Source organism: Pleurodeles waltl, chromosome 4_2 (genome assembly GCF_031143425.1).
Source record: "Pleurodeles waltl isolate 20211129_DDA chromosome 4_2, aPleWal1.hap1.20221129, whole genome shotgun sequence".
NCBI lineage: Eukaryota > Metazoa > Chordata > Amphibia > Caudata > Salamandridae > Pleurodeles > Pleurodeles waltl.
The window spans coordinates 418461735-418487185 of NC_090443.1; the positions used below are offsets into that span (position 1 = coordinate 418461735).

The 25451-nt window shown below is 47.1% G+C and overlaps 1 protein-coding gene across 6 annotated transcripts in view; it reads right to left on the reverse strand.

Moving 5' to 3' along the window:
* Positions 1-25451, reverse strand: part of LOC138292835 (dedicator of cytokinesis protein 7-like) — a 512184-nt gene that overhangs the window by 69771 nt on the left and 416962 nt on the right. For all 6 annotated transcript variants that reach the window (XM_069231649.1, XM_069231647.1, XM_069231646.1 and 3 more), the window contains 2 exons: positions 1784-1927; positions 1232-1363 (listed from right to left, as the gene is read on the reverse strand). In XM_069231649.1, coding sequence (XP_069087750.1) covers positions 1232-1363; positions 1784-1927 — 276 coding nt within the window. The remainder of the gene's footprint in view (positions 1-1231; positions 1364-1783; positions 1928-25451) is intronic.

Genomic DNA, 25451 nt, shown 5'->3' on the forward strand with positions numbered 1-25451 from the left:
CGATGCACCTGAGAGGGCTATAATTCACATTTCACTGTGTCACAAGCAAAATGCATCTGGTTGACAGGATTAATTTTGAACCTCGGGAGTACGCTATTGGGCTATAATGCATGGGAGCTCAGCAAATATTGAAAATGTATATAACAAATTCAAAGGGGCATGCCATCTCAAATAAAACAACCTAGAGGCAGGCTTTCAACATTTCTATAGTGTTCTGTTCATTTCAAAGGACCGGGTCATCTTTTCCTCTTTTGACACTCGTGAAATCATAAATTCTCTCAGACTACGAAATCTCAACTCATTTAAGAGCAGCGTCTAGGGCGACAAGATGGACTACAGCAGAGGTCGAAGTGGGCAGTAGGGGAGCGGGAGAATGACGTCCCCAAGCTTTATTATTTTGATCAGAACAGCCCCCATACTTTTTAGTTAAAGGACAACCGATCCCAAAAGGTTGAGTTGCTGCTACTGTTAATGAGAGAAGGGACAGGCAGGTAAAGAAGAACACAACTTCTTTCCAGGGCCCCTGATGCTTCAAATAATTGTAAATGTGTGCAACTGTTTACTCAGCAAACCTAAAGGATGCTTGGGGCCAGTATAGGCTTCAACTGAAATAATCTGGAATTTGCCTTTTTAATCAAAACCTTTTAAAAGGTTTTCATACGGTACAATCACTATAGTACTGACTAGCATTTACATAGTGCTTTCTTTCACACGCTTGGGAACTATTAGCACTATAAATACATGCCACGATTTCCCCAGTGCATCCACCACGATCATCGAGTTACACCCGCAGACCTAGGAAGTGATTGCATTAACCATAAACCTTTACTACGTGAAAAATACATACCCCAAAGATCAAATTTAAGTTGCAATTTTTTTCCATGTACGTTGTGCGCATTATATGTATATGTGGTTACCGGTAGGTGAAAGGCCAACAAAAAACGTATAGACTATTTTGTTCTTTATAGCCATATCTCTTACACCAACCCTACACTCGCTGACCACGCCCCCACTGTACTTGGGATCACAGTTCCCCTACCTTCCTTTAAGCACTTCGACCATTGGACTACAGCTCCTATGCTTTACTTGCGCACTGCGCTGCATGAATTAGATTACTGATAATTTTAGATATGTAGGCTGTGTGTCGTCTTGGGGACCCAAAATCACTTTGAACTGAACAACAGTGGGTTCCAAGCCAGTACAGGCTTTAACAACTGATCCAAGGACTCACCTGATTGGTCACTTTGTGGAAGGCGTCCTGCAACTTGCCGTGCACGATGCTCAGCTTCTTGAAGTCTCGGTTGGCCTCGTGGATGGGGATGAGAATTTTATACACCTCGTTCACCGCCTCAAACAGACCGCCCTGCAGGAGGGGGTAAAAATGGAGAATTGCACAGGCCGAAAACTGCCTTTGGCATGGCGCACCAGGCCCATACTCTGTCCTCCCACGGTGAACCTACCACCGAAAACTCCAGAAGAACCCGTCCATCAATGACTGCACCTACCACTGAGGCACCCACCAGCCATTCAGAATGCACCACCATCCCACTACAACACCTGAAGACTCGAGGGGGGATTTGTACCGTGGTTTCACCAGGGCTGGAGAACATAGCCTGTCAAAGCCTCCCGCAGCCCTCCCCATAGGGGAAGAAAATGTGGCTTCAGTCCCACCGTCTCCTTTCTCATTACTACTCCTAACAACCACCCACCCCACAAGGGTCTCACCACAGTGAAGTGCAACTCGTCTGCTAAATGACCAGCCCCATTACTAATTGCCACTCACCATTGTAAAGGACGATGCGGCCTGCTCCAGCAGCCCCACCAGGCCCCCTTCGGTGAAGTACTTTCCAGAGCAGATGCCCTCCTCGTCAGGGGACAGGACATCATCAGACACAGCAGATTCTTCCAGGACGTTGGAGGAGATTCCCTGGAACATTAAGAAGATCCAGGCTTGATTAGGGGCACCAACAGGTAAAAGCTGCATTAAGATGACACATACCACCCATTACTGGTTTGACCTATTATGCTCTACAAGTGGGTTGACCTATACCACTCCACCACTGGTTTCACCCACACCACCCTACTACTGATTTGACCCATGCATCTCAACCACTGGGTTGACCTATTCTACCCTACTACTGGTTTGACCCATACCACTCCACCACTGGTTTGATCCATGCCACTCTACCACTGTTTTGACCCACACCACTCCACAACTGGTTTGATCCGTACCACTCTACCACTTGTTTGACCTATTCTACCCTACTACTGATTTGACCCAAACCACTTTACCACTTGTTTGACCCATTCCACTCTACCACTGGTTTGACCCATACCATTGATTTGTCCTATTCTACCCTACTACTGGTTTGACCCATACCACTCTACCACTAGTATGCCCCATACCACCCTACCACTGGTTTGACTCACACCACTACATTACTGGTTTGGCCCACACCACTCTACCAATGGCTTGATCCATATCATCATAGCATTGATTTGACCTATACCACAATGTAGCAAGCTGGCTATCTATATGGTGCACTAAAATGTAGCAACCCAAAAGAATGATGGACGGAGTGTTGAACAATGCAAACACTCACCCCCAGTCACAGATCTGGGTTTAATCCATTGTTCTTTTGCTCACCATGCCACCCCAGTTTGGACCCAGCCATATGCAAATCAGTCTTGACCCTGTTCCTCATGGGAACAGTCCAGCCCGAACTGCCAAGCCAGGTCCTCCCTGGACCGGAAACAAGCATCCTGGGACTGGTTTCAGGGTATCACCCTTCATCAGCCAGGCTAACTTGAATCCAGTGGCTCAGTGAGCAAGGGACCCACGTCTGGGCATACCCTCTCCACTTAGGGCAACTTTAGCAACACAAAAGGATGATGGACGGAGTGTTGAACAATGCAAACACTCACCCCCAGTCAAAGATCTGGGTTTAATCCATCGTTCTTTTGCTCACCGTGTCACCTTAGTTTGGACCCAGCTGTTGGAAAATGGGTTATTGGTAGGGCAGGTAGGTACCTACACCTAGCAACAAGCCACAAACCTCCACAAAAGTACAGTTAGGTCTCAGTAAATTAATCCCAGCTCTACCCTTGGTAGCTTGGCATCGAGCGTCAAGGCTTAACTTAGGAGACAAAGTGTAAAGCATTCAAATATCACACAACAGTAATAAAATAAAACACAAGAAACAGTTTAAAAATCCAAAACCAATTTATAAAAATAGCTTATATTTTTATCTTTAAAATGACACAAAAACGATTAAAATCGGTTCAGGGGAACCGGAGATATGAATTTTTAAAGTATTATTATTTTCTAGCGCATAGAAACAAAAAGTGCCAATCGGGTCATCTGGTTGCACCAGGACCGGGACAAAGTCAAACTTTCAGGCCGACCGCGATGGAGCCCTGCTCGGATACAGGTCGCGGGAAGCCTCGGTTAAAAAGTTACCTTCTGACTTAATCTTTATTTTGAAGTTTTTCTTCACCGGGACGAACCTGCCAGTTGGATCCGACCTCCTGGAGCCCTTGTCCGGATACGCGAAGTCGGTTTCCTCGGTGGTGATTTCTACCTTCGGACTTAGTCGTTTTTTCGAGATGAAAATCCTTCGACCGGGGTAAACCTGGATCTTGATCCGACGTCCGTGGAGCCCTTCTCGGATACGATGGCTGGAAGGTCCCGGTCAACTTTTTACGTTCGGACTTAGTCTTTTTTTCGGATGTTTTTCTTGACCGGGACGAACCACGAAGTCAGGCCGGGTCGCGGTTGAGGCAAGCCGGCTAGAATTTCCGCGTCGAGTCGGTCACTTTATGGAGCTTTTTTCTAAAATTTCTCCAATCTTTTCCAAACTTCTGGGGCTTCACCCAGATGTTCTTTTAAGGTTCTTTTGGGGTCCACAGCTCACCCCAAGGGTCCAGAAGTTCTGTGATGGTCCTTGGGAAGTGCGGACTTCAATTCCCAGAGTGCACCTGGCGCAAACTCCTTTTTGGCCACTGGACAGTGGTCAGCTGGTCGCTTTCTTCAGGAGTTGGTGCAGGGGACTCTGGTTAGCAATTTTTCACCTGTAGCAAACAGGGAGTCCCTCCTTGAACCAGTGGAAGCCAGGCAAAGTCCTTCTTGTGGTGAAGCCCAAGTGTGCAGCTGGTGCAGTCTTTCTGAGTGCAGGGTCCAGGTGCAGGCCAGGGGTCCAGCAGGGCAGTCCTTCTTCTCCTTGTAGTTCTTTCTTCTTGAAATTTGGTGGGGATCTGAGGTGTGGGTGCAGGTCTGCCAGTTTTATCCTTGCTCCTGGGTGAAAAGCAGGGGGGCCCTGGTCCTCCAATCAGGGACAGGGTCGTCCCCCTGTGATGACCACTTCCTGGGAAGTGTGGCAAAAATCCATCCCAGAAGGCAACAGTCTCTAAAAATCCAAAATGGATGAATCTGATTTTTAGAGGAGAGATCTGGCTGAGCCCACCCACTGGTGTGGCTAAAAATCATAAACACACCCCTCTCCTGCCCTCTCCTAATCTAATCAAGGGGGCACCTAGCTGTCTGGGGTTGCAGGATGTGGGGGTGTTGCTGGGTGCTCCAGATGTCCTTCTCTGCCTTTGAAGACCAGTTTGGCAGCCCTCCCCCTTCCTGCTTCCCCATCTGCTGAGGGGAGATTCTCTCCCCCAAGCACATTCCTTTGTGTGAAGTCAGGCCACTTCACACCTCATTAAAGTAGCCTGGCAGAAGCTGCTGCAGGCTGGCCAATCAGAGCACAGCAGCAAAAACAATGCAGAGCTGAAATTGGCAACTTTTTAGGTAAAGTCTAAACTTTTTACCTGCACTAGTTATATTAAATCCAACAACTGGAAGTTGTGGGATTTATTATAACAATCAATGTGATACCAAATTCTTGGTATGTAACATTTAAGGAGACTTTAAAATTTAAAATAAAGTCTGCCCATTCTAGCCTATGAAGGCCATTTACTTCAATGAGGGAAAAACGAATTTGGCTGTTTTTACCTCACCAGGGCTTATAAATCTATTTTTATAAAGTCCCTGCTTATAGTTACATGGCACCCAGCCCTAGGGGCACATAGGGCACACCTTAGGGGTGACTTATATGTAAAAATAAGGTAGTTTAAGACTTTGGAAGTACCTTTAATTCCAAAGTCGAATTTGCATATAACTTTAATTTAAAAGCAGCCAGCAAGGCAGGCTTGCTTTTAAAATGACACTGGGCACCTCAGCAATGCACCTAGGTGTGCACCACCTATGCTGTGGTCCCTAAACCTACATGCCCTACCATATACTAGGGACTTATAGGTAGGTTAACTTAGCCAATTATAATTAGCCTAATTTGCATATCCATTTTACACAGAGCACAGGCCCTGGGACTGGTTAGCAGTACCCAGGGCACCATCAGAGTCAGGAAAACACCAGCATAAAGTGGAAAATGGGGGCAAAAAGTTAGGGGGCCTCTGCAATCAGCCCCAGTTTCTCACACAACCCCCCCCCAGCCCACACGCCCAGGAGACTCAGCCCAACCCTGGGAGAGTCTTCCTGGCTTGTTAGGCGAGGAAGACAGTGAAGAAAACTGGCTGTCCCTTTGCAGGGCCTACTCTGCCTTACATCCTCCTGTCAGGGTCTCTCCCTCTGTGTAGTGAACCCACCCCAACAATGAAAGGACCCATTTCAAACTGAAACTTCCCTCTAGGGGGGTCTTCCTCCTCTCTCTCTGCCAACTTGGGTAGTGAGGTGCCCACCTCCCCTACTCCTAACTTTGCTAGGGCAACACCTAGCTTACCCAAAGAGGTCACCCAACACTTGAGCAACCCCACCATGACCAATAGGGTCAGGGGGCCTACTTTGCTATTGGCCCTGGGGTCTGCCTCCCAGGCCAAGTACAGTGCTGCCAGGAAGGCTAGCACCCAGCAGAGGCTACTGACAGCTGTCAGTACCCAGAACCACACCCTAAGCTCTCCACTGACAGGTGGCTGAGCTGCTTTAGGGGCATCTTTGGGGTCCTGGTACCCCTCTTGCTGTCTAGAGTGGGGGGCTACCACCTCCTGTGGCAGACACCCTCCTTCCACTCTCCCTTCTGTCAGTGCAGGGGCAACACCCTGCATCTGGACAGCTGCCTGACTACTCAGGACTTCCTTGGGGTCAGGTGAGGCCTCACCAGTGCCAACATTGGGCTCCCCCCTTACTGGGGCAGAGGGCCCTTGGCTCCCTGGAACTCTCTTTAAGAGTGGCCTACCCTTCCTTTTCTTCTTTCCTTTTCTTGGGGACCCCTGTCTCCTAACTGTAGGGACTGACTCCCCAGGACTTTGGGTAGGGGGGGCGCCCTGGGCGACCACCCCATCTGTGACCAGACTCACCTCTGGGAGGTCATTGCCCAGGATACAATCTAGGGGAAGGTCAGCACTGACTACCACCCTAATCCAGTCAAGGATACCCTCCCTCTCTAGGGGCACTATGGCTACAGGTTTGGAGGTGACCTCCCCTGTGGCTATCCTGACTTTCTTTGTCTTTCCTGGGACATACATGTCTGGGGTCACTAACCGGTCACTCACTACAGTGTGACTGGCACAGGTGTCTCTCAGGCCAGTGGTAGGGATCCCATTCACTTGAATGTGGTGGAAGTGCCTACTCCCACCCTCAGGGATCACCAGCTTACCATCTGGTCCTGTCTCCCAGCACAATGCTAGGAGGACTTCATCATCTGAGGAATCCTCCTCTATGGCTACACTGGACAGCCCAGTGCTAACCACCTTCTTTGGACAGGCTGCATCTCCTCTGAAGTGACCTGTCTGCTGACAGTCAAAGCAAGCCCTACTGTCCAAGAGCTTTTTTAACCCTGGGTCTCCCTGTCTCTGCATGTCAGATTGGGAGTGGGATTTACTCTCCTCCTTCTTAGGGTTCTGGGGTACAGAGGGAGTTTCTGTGGTGGGCTTACCACCTCCCTCCTTAGGTTTTTGGGGACCTGTCCCCCCCTTCTTGGAGTCTCCCCCCTGGGACTTGACAACCACCCTGGTTCTCAACCACTCATCAGCTGCCTCCCCTAGCTCTCTAGGGTTGGTCAGCTTAGAGTCCACTAGATGCTGGCGTAACCTTTCTTGGATACAATTGGTCAAGATGTGCTCTCTCATGATCAGATTGTATAACCCCTCATAAGTATTAACTTTGTTGCCAATAATCCAGCCCTCCAGTGCTTTTACTGAAATGTCCACAAAGTCCACCCAGGACTGGGTGCTTGTCTTTTGGGTGTCCCTAAACTTAAGCCTATACTGCTCTGGGGTTAGACCAAACTTTTTAGTCAAGCAACTCTTCATACTGGGGTATGAGTCTGCATCCTCCCCACTCATGGTTAGGAGCCTATCCCTCCCAGAGTTGGGAACTAACTCCCAAAGGAGTGAACCCCAGTACTGAGGCTTGACTTTCCTCATCTGGAGGGCCCTCTCAAAGGCCCCCAGCCACTTATCGATGTCATCCCCCTCTACATAGGCAGGAACCACCCCTTTGGGTAATCTGGGGGCAAAACCCCCACCCAGGGACACCTCAGTTTCTTTCTCGCTGCTTCCATCTTTTTTTTCTTTGCTTGCCCACTTCTTTTTTTCTAGGGCAAGCTTATCTGCCTCCAAAGCTATGTAGGCTAGCTGGGCTTCCAGCTCTCTCTCCCTGATGGATGGGTTCTCTCCTCCTGAAAGGACCCCCTTCCTACCACTAGCTTTGGGTCTGCCCCTAGTGACTGTGTCCAGTGAGGACCGTTCCTCCTCTTCCTCACTTGGGGTCTGATGCCTTCCCTCCCCTGAATGGTTAGAGTTAGCATCTTCCTCTTTTTCTTCCTCCTCTGGAGCTTCCTCTGTCTCTACCCCTTGGGCCTCAGCCCATGCTGTCAGGGATTTAATTAGGATTTCCTTCCTGAGATTAGTGGTTGCAGGCAACCCTCTCTCAACACACAGCCCCCTAAGCTGGACTACTGTCAGTGTAGGTAGGCTAGCCAGATCAAGCTCCATGGTTCCCTAGTTTTGTGTCAACAAAAACTTTTTGCAAAAATTGGTAACAGGAATTTAGAAAAATTACAAAAATTCAATAATTGAAATTAATCCAAATTAATTAAAAAAAAAAAAAATTAAAATTAAAAATTAAAAACAATTTTTGCACTAGGACAATTTAAAGGATTTTTAATTTGTTTTATCTAAAACTGTAACGTGATATTGAACACAAGTACAGGATCCCGTCGCTGCCTCCAATTATGTTGGAAAATGGGTTATTGGTAGGGCAGGTAGGTACCTACACCTAGCAACAAGCCACAAACCTCCACAAAAGTACAGTTAGGTCTCAGTAAATTAATCCCAGCTCTACCCTTGGTAGCTTGGCATCGAGCGTCAAGGCTTAACTTAGGAGACAAAGTGTAAAGCATTCAAATATCACACAACAGTAATAAAATAAAACACAAGAAACAGTTTAAAAATCCAAAACCAATTTATAAAAATAGCTTATATTTTTATCTTTAAAATGACACAAAAACGATTAAAATCGGTTCAGGGGAACCGGAGATATGAATTTTTAAAGTATTATTATTTTCTAGCGCATAGAAACAAAAAGTGCCAATCGGGTCATCTGGTTGCACCAGGACCGGGACAAAGTCAAACTTTCAGGCCGACCGCGATGGAGCCCTGCTCGGATACAGGTCGCGGGAAGCCTCGGTTAAAAAGTTACCTTCTGACTTAGTCTTTATTTTGAAGTTTTTCTTCACCGGGACGAACCTGCCAGTTGGATCCGACCTCCTGGAGCCCTTGTCCGGATACGCGAAGTCGGTTTCCTCGGTGGTGATTTCTACCTTCGGACTTAGTCGTTTTTTCGAGATGAAAATCCTTCGACCGGGGTAAACCTGGATCTTGATCCGACGTCCGTGGAGCCCTTCTCGGATACGATGGCTGGAAGGTCCCGGTCAACTTTTTACGTTCGGACTTAGTCTTTTTTTCGGATGTTTTTCTTGACCGGGACGAACCACGAAGTCAGGCCGGGTCGCGGTTGAGGCAAGCCGGCTAGAATTTCCGCGTCGAGTCGGTCACTTTATGGAGCTTTTTTCTAAAATTTCTCCAATCTTTTCCAAACTTCTGGGGCTTCACCCAGATGTTCTTTTAAGGTTCTTTTGGGGTCCACAGCTCACCCCAAGGGTCCAGAAGTTCTGTGATGGTCCTTGGGAAGTGCGGACTTCAATTCCCAGAGTGCACCTGGCGCAAACTCCTTTTTGGCCACTGGACAGTGGTCAGCTGGTCGCTTTCTTCAGGAGTTGGTGCAGGGGACTCTGGTTAGCAATTTTTCACCTGTAGCAAACAGGGAGTCCCTCCTTGAACCAGTGGAAGCCAGGCAAAGTCCTTCTTGTGGTGAAGCCCAAGTGTGCAGCTGGTGCAGTCTTTCTGAGTGCAGGGTCCAGGTGCAGGCCAGGGGTCCAGCAGGGCAGTCCTTCTTCTCCTTGTAGTTCTTTCTTCTTGAAATTTGGTGGGGATCTGAGGTGTGGGTGCAGGTCTGCCAGTTTTATCCTTGCTCCTGGGTGAAAAGCAGGGGGGCCCTGGTCCTCCAATCAGGGACAGGGTCGTCCCCCTGTGATGACCACTTCCTGGGAAGTGTGGCAAAAATCCATCCCAGAAGGCAACAGTCTCTAAAAATCCAAAATGGATGAATCTGATTTTTAGAGGAGAGATCTGGCTGAGCCCACCCACTGGTGTGGCTAAAAATCATAAACACACCCCTCTCCTGCCCTCTCCTAATCTAATCAAGGGGGCACCTAGCTGTCTGGGGTTGCAGGATGTGGGGGTGTTGCTGGGTGCTCCAGATGTCCTTCTCTGCCTTTGAAGACCAGTTTGGCAGCCCTCCCCCTTCCTGCTTCCCCATCTGCTGAGGGGAGATTCTCTCCCCCAAGCACATTCCTTTGTGTGAAGTCAGGCCACTTCACACCTCATTAAAGTAGCCTGGCAGAAGCTGCTGCAGGCTGGCCAATCAGAGCACAGCAGCAAAAACAATGCAGAGCTGAAATTGGCAACTTTTTAGGTAAAGTCTAAACTTTTTACCTGCACTAGTTATATTAAATCCAACAACTGGAAGTTGTGGGATTTATTATAACAATCAATTTGATACCAAATTCTTGGTATGTAACATTTAAGGAGACTTTAAAATTTAAAATAAAGTCTGCCCATTCTAGCCTATGAAGGCCATTTACTTCAATGAGGGAAAAACGAATTTGGCTGTTTTTACCTCACCAGGGCTTATAAATCTATTTTTATAAAGTCCCTGCTTATAGTTACATGGCACCCAGCCCTAGGGGCACATAGGGCACACCTTAGGGGTGACTTATATGTAAAAATAAGGTAGTTTAAGACTTTGGAAGTACCTTTAATTCCAAAGTCGAATTTGCATATAACTTTAATTTAAAAGCAGCCAGCAAGGCAGGCTTGCTTTTAAAATGACACTGGGCACCTCAGCAATGCACCTAGGTGTGCACCACCTATGCTGTGGTCCCTAAACCTACATGCCCTACCATATACTAGGGACTTATAGGTAGGTTAACTTAGCCAATTATAATTAGCCTAATTTGCATATCCATTTTACACAGAGCACAGGCCCTGGGACTGGTTAGCAGTACCCAGGGCACCATCAGAGTCAGGAAAACACCAGCATAAAGTGGAAAATGGGGGCAAAAAGTTAGGGGGCCTCTGCAATCAGCCCCAGTTTCTCACACCAGCCATATGCAAATCAGTCTTTACTCTGATCCTCATGGGAACAGTCCAGCCCGAACTGCCAAGCCAGGTCCTCCCTGGACCGGAAACAAGCATCCTGGGACCGGTTTCAGCGTATCACCCTTCATCAGCCAGGCTAGCTTGAATTCAGTGGCTCAGTGAGCAAGGGACCCACGTCTGGGCATATCCTTCCCACTTAGGGCAACTTTAGCAACACAAAAGGATGATGGACGGAGTGTTGAACAATGCAAACGCTCACCCCCAAAATGTAGTACATGGTGCAGAGAGTCCAATGGATCCCCAATTGGTTTGCGGAGGCAAAAGTAGATAGGACTAATGCTCTATTTTGTGATAGTGTGGGCAAGCAGTTCAGCTTATCAGAGGATAGTGCTAAGCATTTGTCGTACTAAGAGAGGCAATAAATGAGACACAATCAAAGAATAAATCTATGACCAGATTAGAAAAATAACACTTCTTTTTATAAATGTTTCAAATCCAGGTACTTCGTAATCAGGTAAGTGCTTTTTCAAGCATAAATACTTTTCAGATTCTAAAATCAACACAGTGCAATTCTCAGAGTTTTTCAATATTAACATATGGAGAAAAACAATATTAAGGGTTAACAATGACTTACAAGGCCAATCTCAGGGAGGTAAGGTAAGTACAGGGCACTGATCAGAACCAGGCCGTGTGTCGGGTCTTTGTTGTTCTGGAGGCTGCAGAGTCCTTTGAGACTTTGCTACAATTTGCTTGAATCTTTATGTAAGGCAGGTAGGCAGCCCTCCTGGGTTTCTGGAGGCTCAGCTGCAGGAACAGTCGTCTTTTTGGGCGGAGTCCGTCAAGGTCATCAGGCAGACCAGCTGCTGCTTCTTTTTGTCTTCTGCAGGTGCAAGTCTTCTTTGTCTATTGCTTCTTAGGTCGACAGGATCGGAGTTCTATGGTTCAGGGGTGCCACCTAAATACTCAATTTAGGAGCGTTACAGGGAGTGCCAGGTGGTAGCCACTGGGCTGTCCACTTTTAGGATGACTACACCCTTTCTATGAACACTTCCTCTGGGTAGTCAGCATAACTCTAGCCCTAACCCTAGTGGCCTAATTCCTTCCAAACAAGATGGAGGAACTTGAAATGTGGTGTCCACTTCCGCTCATCCACCTTACGGGTGGGACTGGCATGAAGCGGGCACAACTTCTAATCTGACTAATTTTTCCATCTGTCCTGCTACCAAAGGTGGGGTCGGGACAGAGGGGGGTTGGTCATCTCCGCCATCTGGAGAGACCTGGGTAGAATTACAAAGGCTGCTAGGCCTCTGAAGCTTCTCGACCTGGAATGTCCATCATGCCTGGGTGAGGTGATAACACCCCAACCCGGTGCAGGCTTTTGTCTCTGGCCCTAGAGAGCGCAGGCTTTCACCTTGTGGGGTCCAGAAATGTGTCTGTTGTGACTGAACTGGTCAAGTCAACCCACTAGTAGCTGGTAGGTTTTCAAAGGGCACCACTAAGGTGCCCCCTGGGTGTAGTTATTAATAAATCCCTCACTCGCATCAGTGAGGGTTTATTAATCTGAGATGTTTGATACCAAACATCCCTATATTCAAAGAAGCCATCATGTAGCTGGGAAACTCGTAGTGACCAGTGTCCAGCACTGCACATGCATTTATAATGGCTTCCCTGGTCACTTAATATGTCTGAGAATCCACAAAGACAATCATGTCACATAATGCACCCTGCCTCAGGGCTATAACTCCTACTAGAGGGGTGACTTACATATATTGCATACAGTATTTAGAGGACATGGCACACAGGATGTGCACCATGTTGTGTTTTCACTTTTGTCTGCACCAAGACATGCAGCCTGCAATGGCAGCCTGTCATGTGCTTGGTGAGGAGTCCCTTAGGGTGGCACAATTCATGCTGTAGCCCTCATAGACCCTCCTTAGCACCCCAGGCACCAGGGGTACCATTTACTAGAGACTTACAGTGGGTGCTAAAGGTTTTGCCAATTGGGATAAACAACTGTGCAGTTTTGGGGAAAGAGATCTGGCACTGGGGACCTGGTTGGCAGGAACCCAGTGCACTTTCATTCAAAATTACACCAGAAACCAGGCAAAAAGTGGGGGGTGACCATGTCAAAAGAGGCACTCTCCCACACACACTACCACTGGTTTCACCCACACCTCCCTACTATTGGTTTGACCCATACCATTCTACCACTGGTTTAACCCCTAACACCCTGTCATTGATTTGCCTAAGGTTACGACAAACTGATCTTGTGGTCTTCCTGAGTGACAGTGTTGGTGGGCTAGAAGTCTGCCAATGTCCCACTTCCTTCTTTAATCCTGTGGCTTACAACAGTCCACAATCATTTGGAATCGGAACACATCAGACCTGTTAATTCGCCATTATCTGAGGGTATCACCGTCTTTTCATTCATATTTACTGTCCTAAAAATTGACATGCGTCCATACACTTTACTAGTGTCATCCTATTTGCATACGAGCATCACCATCCTGAAATGGTTTATCTTTCATTCACTTTAATGGGCTTTCGCTCCTAATTATCGTACTTCACCCTCATTCAGGGTATAGGGCAATCTGGCATGACATGAAAGCTGGTTTGACAGATCAGTGTGTGGGACTACTTTTTGGATGTTGTTTGTGGTCCTGGTCTGTGGTCTGGTGGGCGGGTTTTTACTGCTGATTTATCTTATATTACCATAAACATTGCCTACACAAGCAGAAATGTATGCAGTCTTCTACCTCTTGCAAAACACCTACACAATGTGTCTTTTTTTTTTTACCCGTTCATAACTTTATTGATTTGCGAATGCGGGCAACTTTTGCAGATTTCTGGTTCGCTAATAGGGTCACTTTTATTTTGATGCAGGGGCCTATGTTCTTCTCAGTCCGACCCTGTTAACACGATGACAGGAGATATGTCGCATCGTTTCTTAATAAATAATTGTGAAGTAGTTTGGGCGGGATCGCTCTCTCAAAAAGTATTCCATGAATCCATGTAACAAATGTCAGTCACTTTCTTCAAACTTCACTTTGTCATGAAAAAATTCTCCAAAGAACCACGATTTTGGCAACAAAAAGATTAAATACCACGTGTGTCGCCAAATCCCTAGAAAACGGCTATTTGATATGCAACGCTCCCGTTTTGTAAAATGAATAATATACACAAATTAGGTTTGCAGTAAGAGCCGCGCAGAGGTGATGTGTCATGCGTGCGGACGCCACCACCTGCTGGCCGTAACAGGATGCTGCAGTCTTAAAACAAAACAAACTATGACTGAGAGCAACTAGAGATTTTCCAGCTCACTGTATAAGACGAGCCACCCAACCCGATCTTCTAACAAGTAAGAAAGCCAAGGCACTTTTTAGGGATATATTTGAAGACTGAATAAGTTCTCTTTGCCATGGTATACTGTCAACACTGTATGGGCGCCGTTATTATCCCACTGTAACAGAGAATGTCCATCGTACTTGATAAGGCAGCCATCGTTTCTGCCAAACAGTCCTCAGAAAACTTGGGATGAGGGGGAGGTTATCATATGCAAATCGCAAATGACATGGGAATTGACGTCACAAGAAGTGATGTCAAGTCTTTAAAATAATCAATTTGTTAAGCAACAGAAGGGTTAATGGTGAGAAGTAACTTGTCCTGCTAAGAGATTAAAACATAGCCCCATACTGGGCCATTCCCTCAAATAAAGGGAATGCCGAAAGTACACAGCAATTAAAAAACACATCCCGAGTGTAAGAAAGTGGCTCTTTTTGACATGGTCACCACCCACATTTTGCCTGGTACATGATGTGATTTCAACTGAAAGTGCACTGGGATCCTGCTAACCAGGTCCCCAGTGCCAGAGCTCTTTCCCAAAGCTGCACAGTTGTTTCCCCAAAAATCCTTTAGCACCCTCTGTAAGCAACTAGTAAATGGTACCCCAGGTACCTAGGGCCTGTGGTGCTAAAAAGGGTCCCCCAAGGGCTGCAGCACAAATTGTGCCTCCCCAAGGGACCCCTCACCAAGCACATGACAGGCTGCCATTGCAGGCTGCTTGTCTTGGTGCAGACAAAAGCGAAAACACTGCATGACACAAAGCTTGTGTGCCATGTCACCTAACACTGCATTCAATATATGTAAGACACCTCTCTAGCAGGCCTTACAGCACTAAGTCAGGGTGCATTATAATACATGTGAGGGAATACCTGCACAAGCGGTGACCCATCTTCATTGAGACCCATTGGGCACCCGATGCTGAAAAGCACCTCTGCACCTGGACATCCCAGCACCTTCTGAAGTGACCTGTTGGTGCTGCCTTGGACTTTGTCCCATATTTGTCCCGTAAGTCGCTGTCAAATGCCTGAATGCAGTACATGCTTTTGCCTCATAGGATAACACTGGACACCCGGTGTTGAAAAGCACCTCTGTACCCGGACACCCCACTGCCTTCTGAAGTGACCTGTTGGTGCTGCCTTGGACCTTGTCCCATACGTACTCTAACTCCAGGAGACTGGTCCTATAAGGCACTGCTAAGTACCATTTTGCAAAACATGTTTTTCCTCCCACAAGATAACATTGCAGAACTCAGAAATTGCACGGTCTCCACTTTTTAAAGTGAAAAGAATTACTATTTAAAAACGTACTTATCTGAACGATTTCTCTCTAATGACTCAACATAAATGAAGATACTTGCTATTTTTATAAATTGGTGTGGATTTCCTTTTTGAGTCGTGTGTCTCATTTAGTGACTATCGGGCATATTTGTAGACTAATGCCGCCCAACCACACTGCTCCTAAAGAGAGCACTTTGAGATTGCACAGCAAGCCCTGTCCACTCACTAAGGAACCCTTTACACGGTATTCACATACCACAGAAAGGGCCAGCTTCCTATACCGAGGCAAGGTTACACCCTTACAGTGTTCACAAATACAAGCAGCTGCAAAGGAGAGGCACAGGATGGCATTTCTCAGTCTATGGATAAGGGGAACTGAGTCCCCTTTCTAAAAATAGTAGAGGAACTCTTTAGACCTGCTTCCACCCCGATTTGTGCCTTGTCGCACTGCACGTGAGTTCTAGTTTTTAACAACCTTAAGTACATTTTTCAGTCCAATGCCCCTTTCCCATTGGGAAGTTCGTTCACAATATTCAATATCTCAGGAGCTGAGCCTCTATCAGTAATATCACAACCATCATTACTAGCACAGGGCGAGCTCCGTTATCTGAAAAAACCTAACCAGGAAGACTTTACAGTCCTTAACTTGGATACCCAGGACCAATTAGTTTGACGTACAATGGTGTTTCTGGCACATCTGAAAACACGTAAACAAGCACTGTTGTAGACGTCCACTGTTCAACCAGAGAACATTTCTATTGTGCAGATTATGTGCTCATTGTTGTGCCAGAGAATATGCTCTTCATTCTCCACTGTACCAGACAACATGCCTCTCAATGTGCCAAAGAAGAGCTCTATAATTGTGCAAAACACACACATATTTGCACGAGACAATATACTGATGACTGTGCCAGAAATGTTGTCAAAATTGTACTAGGGAAATTGGGCATTACACTGCCAGCAGAGATTCTGTCGGAATAATTCTTATCAGCTGGTTCAAAAACAACTTTGCATATCACATGGGTGAATACAACAGGTTTTATTTCTATTTTTCAAACTATTTCAAATTTTGGGCAGCTTTCTCAACTTAATGTAAATTAAACCATGTTATTAAAATTGATTGTAAGAATCCAAACTAGTCACTGTATACCTTCGTCCCACAATATTTAATTGACACAGCCCTACGGAAAATGGTTGTTTACCCTAAGTTCTTGCATTTGTTTCTGAATATCCCTATCCCACTGTCGCAAAGTGGTTTATAAAATCTGGTGAATTGAGTTTAGTAGACTGGTGTCACAGGGCGGGGGTGGTTTACTGTCCAAGACCCAGGGCCATGCTATTTATCAGCACAGGCCTGCTTTTACAATATACTGGTCCCCCCAGCCACTCAAACCACACAAGTTTGCAGAGCCTGACAGGAGAGAGAGAGCTGCTCTCCAGACTTCTCTCTTTAAACGAACACTTTATCCCAGGGATGGCACTGGTACAGCTGTAACCAAAAAGGGCAAGCACAGAATGAGCAGGCAGGCAAATATACACCGAATGTACTCTGATGACAGAGAGTGGTAAAGGACTCTCTAAATGAACAGAACATGAGATATGACACACATACATAGATAGATGGGCTCTTTCTTTCACTGTTACAATATAAAGGCAGAGCTCACACCAACACTTCAGGTGTTCTTAGCTATTACAGATTGAGGCATGCAGTTAGGTTATACTGTACAGCACTTCAATAAAAATTAATTCCCTTCACAGCAGTTATTAATATAAAGTTTAGTAGAGGCTGGGTTTCTCAGGTTTACAAGCTGGTTAAAGATGCCAGAGTGGCTGAATATATAACAGCATTGCCACTACGGGAAAACGATCTGGGCAAGCTATGAGATGTACACAAATAATCCTATTGTTGCGCTTGGTAGTGAAACCATACCAATGAGCTAAACATGCAAGCTCCTACATTACACATTTCTACACAGCTAGCTACATCACACTCTTGCTGAACTACATACATTGGATAGCACCAGGTAACATGAGTGCCGCCGATGCAATCACCCTCAGGCACATTTATTTCACTTGACATGGACCTACGGGTATATTACTAAATTCTGTGTAGAGAGAAGAGACTCCATATCTCTTATAGTGGGTTAGGATAGACCCAGGTCTCCAGTTGTGGCCATATTAAGATACATGGGTGACATGTCTAAAGCCGTGAGACGGCTAACTGAAATACTACTTCTGCTGGCAAAAAGGGAACTAGCCATCCAGTGAACGAATGGTCCATTGCCGTCACATGCTAGATGGCTCAGAAGGGCTGCCGACTGCAACGCAAATGTGGTAACATTTTCCACCTTGCAGCCAGAGGCATCGATACCGAAGGAAATACGAGTGCCACTAATGGCACATCTCAAACATTCAAAGGGCACTACATCGAAATAACCTCTGGAAGCAAAAGGGTGTCTTAACAACAACCCAAATGGTGTGACATTGGCAGGATGGAACAATTAAGGTAGACTGTACTGTTAGTCTAAATAGATGCACATCACCGGCTTTTGATGTGTGGGGTGCTCAATCTATGGCATGTAGGCAAATGTGACAAACTATCTGGGTATGGTTGGGCTTAGCAGGATTGCAGAACAAGTTAGTTTCCTTCAGTAACACCTAATCTGGTAGAGACATATTCTAGGTGCAGATTCCTTACCCTAAAATATGTTTATTCCTTTCCTTACAATAGATACCCAACAATACCATCCCTGGAGGAGGGTCTGCAAACCAAGATCATACTAGAAAGTCCTACAGGACTGAACAGGTAAAGTACCCGCCCCTTCGGACCTGACTGTCTAGCCAGTAATGTTTTGTGAATATGTGCAGGGATGTTCACGTTGCTGCCTGACAGATGTCCAGGACTGGAACTCTGAGTCCTAACACAGTGGTTGCAGCTGTCGCTCTGGTAGAGTGCTCGTGGCACACTTTAATTCAGAGAATGACCCATCTAGAGATGTTTCTCTTCTGCACAGCCTGAACTTTCTACACTCCCACCTAACCAACAAATAGTTGATCAACCTGAACTCTTTAGTACGATCAAGGTAGAACGCCAACGCTCTTTTTGGGTCCAGGCGGTGGAGTCTCTCCTCTTCCTTAGAAGGATGAGGAGGAGCATAAAAAGTAGGCAAGGTGATGGATTGGCCTACATGAAAAGGCAAAACTACTTTTGGCAAAAAGGAAGCCCTGGGTGTGAAGCACCACTTTGTGAGGATAGATGGAAAAGTAGAGTGACTTAGATGACAATGTGTTCAGCTCACTCACCCTACGGGCAGATGTAATGGCCACAAGGAAGGCTGTTTTTAATGTTAGAAGCCTAGAGGATAATTGTGAAGAGGCTCAAAAGGAGCACACATGAGAAATGTCAGAACCAAATTCAAATCCCACTAGGGCATGATGAATGGTGATGGAAGAAACATGTGGGTAAGAACCTTAAGGCACCTACTAACAATAGGAGACTTAAACAAATAGAGTTGGTCAGGTAATCGCAGACATAGCAGACAAATAACCTTTCAGGGTACCAAAAGCAGAGTCCTGCTGGGCCAAATAAAGTATTAACAAGAGGACCTTGGAAAGAGGGGCAGAGAGGGGGTCAACGACTTGTCTGTGCACCATGCCACAAATGTATGCCAACAAGGAGCTGGTACCGTTTTGGTGGAGGGACGCCTGGCTGCCAAGATAACATTACATACTTCGGGCAGAAGGTCAAAAGCTGTAAACTGTTGCTGCACAATCTCCACGCTAGAAGGTATATACTGGACAGGTTCGGGTGGAGAACCCTCCCCTATGCTGCGACAGAAGATCCTCCCGAAGAGTCAATCTTATCAGAGGATCGATGACCATGCTCAATAGTTTGGGATACCAGACTCTTCATGCCCTGGCTGAAGCCACAAAGATTACTTGGGCTCGGTCGTTCTTGATCTTCTTGAGAAGTCTTGACAGAAGTGGTAGGGGCAGAAAGACTCACAGGAGGCCTGAGCTCCACTTGAGATGTAAAGCGTCGCCAAGCAAGTGCCGCCTTGGAAACTCGAACGTGCAAAACTGCTGACATTGCGCGTTCTCTACATAGGCAAACAGATGTAACCAAGGCTCTCCCAACTACTGGAAGAGAATTTGCGCCACCTCTGGAAGGAGATGCCATTCGTGATCGACGAGGCATTGTCGTCCTAGTTCGCCCACTTAGGTGTTCAGAGAGCCCGCCAGGTAGTGAACCATCAGGGAAATGCCTTGATGTTCCAGTCATGCCCACTGGCGCAGAGCCTCCTGACAAAGGGTACACAACCCCAACCCTCTCTGCTTGTAGTAGTACCACATGGCGGTGGTGTTGTCCATGACCACCTGCACTGCTTTACCTTTAAGAGAGGGACGGAATGCTTTCAATGCCAGTCTGAACGCCCTGATCTCGAAAAGACTGATGTGGTCCTGGACTCCGCTAGAGACCAGATGCCTCGGATCTCCTCCTCTCCCATTTGGGCGATCCATCCCAGGAGTGAAGCATCTGTAACTACTGTCAGATCTGGTTGAGGAAGGGAGAGTGTAAAGAAATGGCTCCCTGTTGCAGTTACCCCCCACTTTTTCCCTGATACTGATGCTGACTTGACTGAGAAGTGTGCTGGGACCCTGCTAACCAGGCCCCAGCACCAGTGTTCCTTCACCTAAAATGTACCATTGTATCCACAATTGGCACACCCTGGCATTCAGATAAGTCCCTTGTAACTGGTACTTCTAGTACCAAGGGCCCTGATGCCAAGGAAGGTCTCTAAGGGCTGCAGCATGTCTTATGCCACCCTAGAGACCCCTCACTCAGCACAGACACACTGCTTACAAGCCTGTGTGTGCTAGTGAGAACAAAATGAGTAAGTCGACATGGCACTCCCCTCAGGGTGCCATGCCAGCCTCTCACTGCCTATGCAGTATAGGTAAGACACCCCTCTAGCAGGCCTTACAGCCCTAAGGCAGGGTGCACTATACCATAGGTGAGGGTACCAGTGCATGAGCACTGTGCCCCTACAGTGTCTAAACAAAACCTTAGACATTGTAAGTGCAGGGTAGCCATAAGAGTATATGGTCTGGGAGTCTGTTTTACACGAATTCCACAGCACCATAATGGCTACACTGAAAACTGGGAAGTTTGGTATCAAACTTCTCAGCACAATAAATGCACACTGATGCCAGTGTACATTTTATTGTAAAATACACCCCAGAGGGCACCTTAGAGGTGCCCCCGGAAACTTAACCGACTATCTGTGTAGGCTGACTAGTTTTAGCAGCCTGCCACAAACCGAGACATGTTGCTGGCCCCATGGGGAGAGTGCCTTTGTCACTCTGAGGCCAGTAACAGAGCCTGCACTGGGTGGAGATGCTAACACCTCTCCCAGGCAGGAATTGTCACACCTGGCGGTGAGCCTCAAAGGCTCACCTCCTTTGTGCCAACCCAGCAGGACACTCCAGCTAGTGGAGTTGCCCGCCCCCTCCGGCCAGGCCCCACTTTTGGCGGCAAGGCCGGAGAAAATAATGAGAATAACAAGGAGGAGTCACTGGCCAGTCAGGACAGCCCCTAAGGTGTCCTGAGCTGAGGTGACTCTAACTTTTAGAAATCCTCCATCTTGCAGATGGAGGATTCCCCCAATAGGGTTAGGATTGTGACCCCCTCCCCTTGGGAGGAGGCACAAAGAGGGTGTACCCACCCTCAGGGCTAGTAGCCATTGGCTACTAACCCCCCAGACCTAAACACGCCCTTAAATTTAGTATTTAAGGGCTACCCTGAACCCTAGAAAATCAGATTCCTGCAACTACAAGAAGAAGGACTGCCTAGCTGAAACCCCTGCAGAGGAAGACCAGAAGACGACAACTGCCTTGGCTCCAGAAACTCACCGGCCTGTCTCCTGCCTTCCAAAGATCCTGCTCCAGCGACGCCTTCCAAAGGGACCAGCGACCTCGACATCCTCTGAGGACTGCCCCTGCTTCGAAAAGACAAGAAACTCCCGAGGACAGCGGACCTGCTCCAAGAAAAGCTGCAACTTTGTTTCCAGCAGCTTTAAAGAACCCTGCAAGCTCCCCGCAAGAAGCGTGAGACTTGCAACACTGCACCCGGCGACCCCGACTCGGCTGGTGGAGATCCAACACCTCAGGAGGGACCCCAGCACTACTCTAAGACTGTGAGTACACAGCGCCGGCCTGCAGCGCTGAAGAGATCCCGAGATCTCTCATAGACTAACATTGCGAACCCGACGCTTGTTTCTACACTGCACCCGGCCGCCCCCGCGCCGCTGAGGGTGAAATTTCTGTGTGGGCTTGTGTCCCCCCCGGTGCCCTACAAAACCCCCCTGGTCTGCCCTCCGAAGACGCGGGTACTTACCTGCAAGCAGACCGGAACCGGGGCACCCCCTTCTCTCCATTCTAGCCTATGTGTTTTGGGCACCACTTTGAACTCTGCACCTGACCGGCCCTGAGCTGCTGGTGTGGTGACTTTGGGGTTGCTCTGAACCCCCAACGGTGGGCTACCTTGGACCAAGAACTAAGCCCTGTAAGTGTCTTACTTACCTGGTTAACCTAACAAATACTTACCTCCCCTAGGAACGGTGAAAATTGCACTAAGTGTCCACTTTTAAAACAGCTATTTGTGAATAACTTGAAAAGTATACATGCAATTTTGATGATTTGAAGTTCCTAAAGTACTTACCTGCAATACCTTTCGAATGAGATATTACATGTAGAATTTGAACCTATGGTTCTTAAAATAAACTAAGAAAAGATATTTTTCTATACAAAAACCTATTGGCTGGATTTGTCTCTGAGTGTGTGTACCTCATTTATTGTCTATGTGTATGTACAACAAATGCTTAACACTACTCCTTGGATAAGCCTACTGCTCGACCACACTACCACAAAATAGAGCATTAGTATTATCTATTTTTACCACTATTTTACCTCTAAGGGGAACCCTTGGACTCTGTGCATGCTATTCCTTACTTTGAAATAGCACATACAGAGCCAACTTCCTACATTGGTGGATCAGCGGTGGGGTACAAGACTTTGCATTTGCTGGACTACTCAGCCAATACCTGATCACACGACAAATTCCAAAATTGTCATTAGAAATTGATTTTTGCAATTTGAAAAGTTTTCTAAAGTCTTAAAAGACCTGCTAGGGCCTTGTGTTAGATCCTGTTTAGCATTTCTTTTAGAGTTTAAAAGTTTGTAAAAGTTTGAATTAGATTCTAGAACCAGTTGTAGATTCTTAAAAAGTATTCCAACTTTTAGAAGCAAAATGTCTAGCACAGATGTGACTGTGGTGGAACTCGACACCACACCTTACCTCCATCTTAAGATGAGGGAGCTAAGGTCACTCTGTAAAATAAAGAAAATAACAATGGGCCCCAAACCTACCAAAATACAGCTCCAGGAGCTTTTGGCAGAGTTTGAAAAGGCCAACCCCTCTGAGGGTGGCAACTCAGAGGAAGAGGATAGTGACTTGGAGGAAAATTCCCCCCTACCAGTCCTATCTAGGGAGAACAGGGTCCCTCAAACCCTGACTCCAAAAATAATAGTCAGAGATGCTGGTTCCCTCACAGGAGAGACCAACACCTCTGAAATCACTGAGGATAACTCCAGTGAAGATGACCCCCTGTTAGCCAGGATGGTCAAAAGATTGGCTTTGGAAAAGCAGCTCCTAGCCATAGAAAGGGAAAGAAAAGAGATGGGCCTAGGTCCCATCGATGGTGGCAGCAACTTAAATAGGGTCAGAGATTCTCCTGACATCCTAAAAATCCCCAAAGGGATTGTAACAAAATATGAAGATGGTGATGACATCACCAAATGGTTCACAGCTTTTGAGAGGGCTTGTGTAACCAGAAAAGTAAACAGATCTCACTGGGGTGCTCTCCTTTGGGAAATGTTCACTGGAAAGTGTAGGGATAGACTCCTCACACTCTCTGGAAAAGATGCAGAATCTTATGACCTCATGAAGGGTACCCTGATTGAGGGCTTTGGATTCTCCACTGAGGAGTATAGAATTAGATTCAGGGGGGCTCAAAAATCCTCGAGCCAGACCTGGGTTGATTTTGTAGACTACTCAGTAAAAACACTAGATGGTTGGTTAACTGGAAATGAAGTGTGTGACTATGTTGGGCTTTATAATTTGTTTATGAAAGAACACATTTTAAGTAACTGCTTCAATGAAAAGTTGCATCAGTATCTGGTAGACCTAGGTCCAATTTCTCCCCAAGAATTGGGAAAGAAGGCAGACCACTGGGTCAAGACTAGGGTAACCAAAACTTCCACTGGGGGTGACCAAAAGAAAGGGGTTACAAAAACTCCCCAGGAGAAAGTGGGTGACACTAGAAACAAAGAAAAAGAGTCCTCTGTAGGCCCCCAAAAACCAGAACAGGTGGGTGGGCCCCAAGACACAACCCAAAACAAAGGTGGGTACCAGGGTAAGAACTGGGATGCCACTAAGGCATGGTGCCACAACTGTAAACAGTCTGGGCACCACACCAAGGACACTTCTTGTCCCAAAAACAAACCCCAGAACAAAATTCCAGGGGTAACCAGTGTAGCCATGGGAGATGACTCCTCAGATGAGGAGGTCTTCATAGCCTTCAACTGGAAACAGGGCCCAACAGGTGAGTTGGAGATTCCAGAGGGAAGTAGACACTTCCACCACCTACTGGTGAATGGAATCCCAACCACTGCCCTGAGAGACACTTGTGCCAGTCACACTATTGTGCATGACAGGCTGGTGCTCTCAAACCAGTACATCCCAGGTGAGACTGCCAGGGTAAGAGTTAGCCTAGACAGGGTCACTAAGAGGCCTGTGGCTTTAGTGCCCATAGAAGTGGGTGGCACTCTTAGCTGGAGAAGGGTAGTAGTCAGTACAGACCTCCCCCTTGATTGTCTCCTTGGAAACGACTACCCAGAGGTTAGTCAGAGCTCAAGAGAGGAACTGGTCCAGTGCCAGTCCTCTCCCAAGGATTCTGGAAGTCCTGCCTCTGCAGTAAATGCAAGCAGGCCCCAGAAGAAGAAGAAAAGAAAACAGAGTAGGAGGGGTGGACAACCTTTAGCCAAGGTTACAGCAAGCCAAGGAGATTCTGCTCCAGTAGGGGAGAACTCCAAAAATGGCCCTGATAAAGTCCAACCTGACCCACAAGAAGCCCTGGCTAGTCAGGCAACTGTTAAACCTGAGTGGGTGGCTCCTCAGCTAACAGAAGAAAGAGTGGAAGAAGGGTGTTTACTACAAGATGTGGTAACCCCCCACTCCAATACAGCAGACAGGCAACCTGAACCCAAAGAAGCCTGTAACTTAGCCCCTTCCCTTTTAGGTGAAGAGCTAAAGGTGTGGTTCTGGGCACTGACAGCTGTCAGTGGCCTCTGCTGGGTGTTAGCCTTTATGGCTGCACTATCCTTAGCATGGTGGTCTGACCCCATGCCAAATAGCAAGTTAGGCCCCCTGACCCTATTGGTCATGGTGGGGTTACTCCAGCTCTGGGTAACCTCTATGGGTAAGCTAGGGGTAACCCTGGCCAAGATAAGATTAGCAGAGGTGGATACCTCTAAACCCAAAATAAAAAGAATGGGTGGAGACATTGAAGAGGCAGACAAGAGGCAATTCAGACTAGGTCCTATCACTGTGGAAGTGGGTCAGTTCCCCAAAGGGAATGACCTGAACAGAAGGATGTAAGGCAGAGTAGGCCCTGCAACTAACCAGCCTATTTCTCCTACTCTTCCTCGCCTGACAGACTAGGAAGACTCTCCCAGCTTGGGCTGAGTCTCCTGGCCTGTGGGCTGGGGGGGGCTTGTGTAAAGAAATGGCTCCCTGTTGCAGTTACCCCCCACTTTTTGCCTGATACTGATGCTGACTTGACTGAGAAGTGTGCTGGGACCCTGCTAACCAGGCCCCAGCACCAGTGTTCCTTCACCTAAAATGTACCATTGTATCCACAATTGGCACACCCTGGCATTCAGATAAGTCCCTTGTAACTGGTACTTCTAGTACCAAGGGCCCTGATGCCAAGGAAGGTCTCTAAGGGCTGCAGCATGTCTTATGCCACCCTAGAGACCCCTCACTCAGCA